Here is a 5454-nt window from a genome sequence, read left to right on the forward strand (position 1 = left end):
AAAACTAAAAACATTAATATAGGATTGCTGCTAGGTGTATAATCATGACCATATTTCTGTTCTTCTTCAGGATATGACACCTTTCACACATGGAGCTGCAGACAGAGTTCGTCAGTTTGGAGATCATATAGGTGTAACTGACCGATACACAGGATACAGAAACAACCTCACTCGGGGTACCAGAGACCCTTTCAAGCTTGGAACCAGCTGGATGGACAAAAGCATTCAGGGGGGACAACTAAGAAGCAGTTTTGCTAGATCCAACAGTATGTTGTTACATTTTAAACTGTTGATACAGTATTAAACAAATATAATTTACTAAGTAAATGCAAATTCAAATTTTCTGAAGAAATTTGTATTTAATTGTTAATTCATATATCAAGTGTTAATACATTTTTCTGTTTGGTTATAGCTGCATAACACCCCATGGATAAAAACTGACATTTATATTATGAGAAATATTTTGTGTTTTGTTGAAATTAAAGAGTTAAAGTTAGCAATAATTGTTAGATTGAAGAAGTATCATAAGTCTCATGTTGAAGATGTACTAAAATCGTTTTGTTTTCATTGTTATCATCAGCATTTGCTGCCCCCTCCATGGCTGAAGCTAGAACTATGGCAGCCCCCGGCAGTGCCAAAGTTAGATTCGGAACAACTCAACCAGGCAAAGTTGATGTCAGAGGTACTGTTGTAGGACTAATTATTGTAAAATATAAATTCCTTTGTGTTCTGTAAAGAAAATAATTTAAACAAGATATGTTTGTAAAACATGTATGCCCCCTATCAGCAGCCAATTATTCATGTGATAAGGTAATTATGCATGACTTCTGACCCAGTGATCAAACAATTAATAAGGGTTATCAAGTATCTACTGGTCATTACCTTGACCTTTGACCCCTTGACCCAAAACTCAATAGGGGTCATCTGCTGGTCAAGACCAATCATCATACAAAGTCTGAAGTTCCTAGGCCTTAGCGTTTTTAGTTAATTGATCAGAAACCGTTTTTACTTACAAGGTCAATGTGACCTTGACCTTTGACCCCTTGACCCCAAAATCAATAGGGGTCATTTGCTGGTCATGACTAATCACCATGCCAAGTTTGAAGTTCCTAGGCCTAAGGGTTCTTTTATTATTGATCCGAAACCGTTTTAACATACAAGGTCAATGTGACCTTGACCTTTGACCCCAAAATCAATAGGGGTCATCTGCTGATCATGACCAATCACTATGCCAAGTTTGAAGTTCCTAGGCCGAAGCGTTCTTTAGTTATTGATCAGAAACCGTTTTTACTTACAAGGTCAATGTGACCTTGACCTTTGACCCCTTGATCCCAAAATCAAAAGGGGTAATCTACTGGTCATGAAAAATCACCATACCAAGTTTGAAGTTCCTAGGCCTAAGCGTTGTTAAGTTATTGATCAGAAACCGTTTTTACTTACAAGGTCGATGTGACCTTGACCTTTGACCCCTTGACCCAAAACTCATTAGGGGTCATCTGCTGGTCACCACCAATCATCATACAAAGTTTGAAGTTCCTAGGCCTAAGCGTTTTTAGTTAATTGATCGGAAATCGTTTTTACTTACAAGGTCAATGTTACATGACCTTTGACCCCTTGACCCTAAAAACAATAGGTCATCTGCTGGTCATGACCAATCACCATACCAAGTTTGAAGTTCCTAGGCCTAAGGGTTCTTAAGTTATTGATCGGAAAGCATTTTTACCTACAAGGTCAATGTGACCTTGCCCTTTGACCCCTTAACCCCAAAATCAGTAGGGGTCATCTGCTGGTCATGACCAATCACCATACCAAGCTTGAAGTTCCTAGGCCTAAGGGTTCTTTAGTTATTGATCGGAAACTGCTTTTACCTAAAAGGTCAATGTGACCTTGACCTTTGACCCCTTGACCCCAAAATCAATAGGGGTCATCTACTGATCATGACCAATCACCATACAAAGTTTGAAGTTCCTAGGCCTAAGGGTTCTTTAGTTATTGATCGGAAACTGTTTTTACCTAAGAGGTCAATGTGACCTTGACCTTTGACCCCTTGACCCCAAATCAATAGGGGTCATCTACTGATCATGACCAATCACCATATCAAGTTTGAAGTCCCTAGGCCTAAGGGTTCTTTCGTTATTGATCGGAAACCGTTTTTACCTACAAGGTCAATGTGACCTTGACCTTTGGCCACTTAACCCCAAAATCAATAGGGGTCATCTACTGGTCATAACCAATCACCATACCAAGTTTGAAGTTCCTAGGCCTAAGGGTTCTTTTGTTATTGATCGGAAACCGTTTTTTACCCAAGAGGTCAATGTGACCTTGATCTTTGACCCCTTGACCCATAAATCAATAGGGGTCATCTACTGATCATGACCAATCACCATACCAAGTTTGAAGTTCCTAGGCCTTAAGGTTCTTTACTTATTGATCGGAAACCGTTTTTGCTTACAAGGTCAATGTGACCTTGACCTTTGACCCCAAAATCAATAGGGGTCATCTACTGGTCATGACCAATCACCATACCAAGTTTGAAGTTCCTAGGCCTAAGGGTTCTTTAGTTATCACTCGGAAACCATTTGGTCTACGGACCGACGGACCGACAAGTGCAAAGCAATATACCCCCTTTTCTTCGAAATTGGGGCATAATAATACATTGCTAAAGTTATAGTAAATGTGACAAATGGCATGAAAAAATTACTTGAAGTTGTAGTTAATTTGGCAAATGGCTAAAACATACCTTACTAAGACTGTTTTAATGTAACACATGGCTTGGAAAAAAATCACACCTTGCTTAGATTTTTTTTATAAATATGGCAAATTGCTTTAAAAACATTTTGATGAAGTTGTGAAAAATGTGACAGACTAATGGCTTAAAAATACCTTGCTAAAGATGTACTAAATTTGACATTTGGCTAAAATTTGGCTTGAAAATTACTTATGATAAATTAGGCACATATTTTGAAAAATACTTTGCTAAAGTTGTAGTTACTTTGACACATGTGCTATTTAAGTTGTATTAAATGTGGCACATGGCTTGACTTAAAAAAAACCTTGCTAGTTAAGGTTATTATGACATACTGCATGATAAAGCCTTGCTTAGTTACCATATTTTATTATTGTAACACATGTCTTAACTATGAACAAGTGTAATGTTTTTTATTTGCAGGTTATCAGACAGTTGACAGTCTATACCCTCGTAGTAATACAATGTTTGTTGATGATGCAGCTAGTCGTAGCCAGGCGCTGGCAAACCTTAAAGCAGCTAATGCTCTAAACGCCAGCACGTCAAATTCTCAAGCATTCACTGCCATGCCTCGCGGTCACAAAAACCTGTCCGTACAGGAACAAGCTGGAATTAACACAACATACCCAGGTAGGACGGAATATATGACCAGGTACAAGAAGCCACCACAAGATGTAAAGACCAGCGACTTTATTGTTAATCCAACACCAAACTTCATGCTGCATGGACGCCCACTAGGACTAACAACATATTCTCCCAGCTTTACTGAATACCAAACAAGATATGAATGGCCAGACGGCAATAAAATAGTAAAATTACCATGGAGAAGAAACTAAAATGACAAGTTATAATTTAAGAGTATTGCTTTCTGCCAAAGACTGTCATATTTTGAAATGCAATAGAACAATATGGAAAAAATTATTACCTTTTTACTGATATTGATTGTTAATCTTTTTTTCTTAAATTATATATTTTTTTCAACTGAAATTTCTCTATTATATAGGGTACTTTTTTGTGAAAATTTTCTATTTTATAACATGTTTTTAGTAAAGTTCACAGTACCAATTTTAAAAAGAAAATGACTTATTTGCTTTATAAATCAATATGATGTATTGGACCAGTTTGTTAATTAAACATTAATATTTAAAATTGTAGGTCTTTAAAAAGATCTATCACAAATCCTTTATCTACATAGAACATATAATAAATATTTGTCAGCTTAGCAAATCTTTATGTTTTTAAATCAGAATTATTTTTATCTGCTCAAGCAGACATGTTTTTATCAGTCAGTATTAATAGATTATATTTTACTGTTGTTATACCAGTTTACTGTGATATATATATATTTACATGCATAATATACAGAATAAAGTTGCAAAATACCTAATGTCTAAGTATTATATAGATATATAAAAAATTTTATATTCTTTTCTAAATTTCCTTCTGATGGTTTTAAGATTTGAATATTTCACTTTCGTTAATCTTAAGACTTTAATTGTGTAGGGATTTTTAGATAAATTTATTTATACACTCATTCCTTTGATAATTGTCAACAAAGGGACATAACAATGACATATTCAGTTGTCTTTTTTAAATGATTGATGATTGTTATGAATAAACATTCTAGATTTTCAGCACAACTTCTTTAAAACATCCTAATTTTTCATTTATTTAATACATCTTTCATGTGTATTGTTTTCATTGACTTGTTTCTAATATATTACACAGATCAGGGTTAATTGCTTTATACAGTAGATATTAGTTATAATGTCATTCTACATTTCAAATTAACACATTTTTCCTGGAGAGATGCATGACATTTGTCTGTCTTGTAAACAATGCCTATTTTCTGGACTATGTATTACCGAAAGCATTTGTTTTGTATGTGAATTTGTTGTTTTATATGTAATATTTTTGAAGAGAATTTATTTGTTGAAGTTTTTTTGTATGTAAATATATGAGAAAATCATCTAAGCATGTCATTATAACATATGACATTGAATAGATTGATATTTGCTTTAAGGTTTTTTATTGTAATGCTTTACTTCTTTACCATAAAAAGAATTGTTTTGACATGGAATAACTTCTAAAAGTCTTATCAGAATACATGAATACATGTATACATTTTATTTAAATCAATAGTCTTACAATTTTGTGGGACATTTTCTTGCTATATATATTTTTCTTATTCTTAAAACAGTATCAATGTATTCAATGTTACAATCTGTAAATGCTGTTTTAGTGAACTTAATAATAATCTTGCACTTTTGTGTGAAATTTGCACCCTACATCTATACCTTTGTTACAATTTTGTAGATCAGTTTAATGTTAAGAAATATTTCTGGAAAAAAAATATGATCAAAGTAAATAGAGTTGTTATTTAGTTAAATTCCTATTACATGTATTGTTTCACAGGTAGACCAAAGTCTGCCATCTTTAACCAAATGCTGCTCAATGTGGCGGGCCTGTAGACTAAGAGGAAAATTAAATTGTGCAACAACTGGCTTATGTCTGAAATTATTGTTTTAACTAGTAAAATTGGAAAGTCGCTAAATTATCTAATGAGCATTTGCAAAGAAACTGATATTCTTGTTTGTTGATGTAAGCACCATTACTGTTACATCAGTAACATATGGTCAACTTTACCATACAAATATTTCAATAATAATAACTATCAAATATTAGATTTTCCCAATTAAGTTTGAGTA

At 33.8% G+C, this 5454-nt stretch overlaps 1 protein-coding gene across 1 annotated transcript; it reads left to right on the forward strand.

The window, feature by feature from the left end:
• Nucleotides 1-70: 70 nt before the first annotated feature.
• LOC132715990 (uncharacterized) lies at nucleotides 71-5114 on the forward strand (the record flags this gene model as incomplete). Its single annotated transcript, XM_060699117.1, is given in 3 exon segments — nucleotides 71-266; nucleotides 581-682; nucleotides 3170-5114. Coding segments are annotated over 3 exon segments (711 nt in total), but the record flags the coding sequence as incomplete, so codon positions are not given.
• Between the last annotated feature and the right edge of the window lie 340 nt (nucleotides 5115-5454).

The sequence above is a fragment of the Ruditapes philippinarum genome, unplaced genomic scaffold (genome assembly GCF_026571515.1).
Source record: "Ruditapes philippinarum isolate M1 unplaced genomic scaffold, ASM2657151v2 ctg2219_1_1_1_1, whole genome shotgun sequence".
Taxonomy (NCBI): Eukaryota; Metazoa; Mollusca; class Bivalvia; order Venerida; family Veneridae; genus Ruditapes; species Ruditapes philippinarum.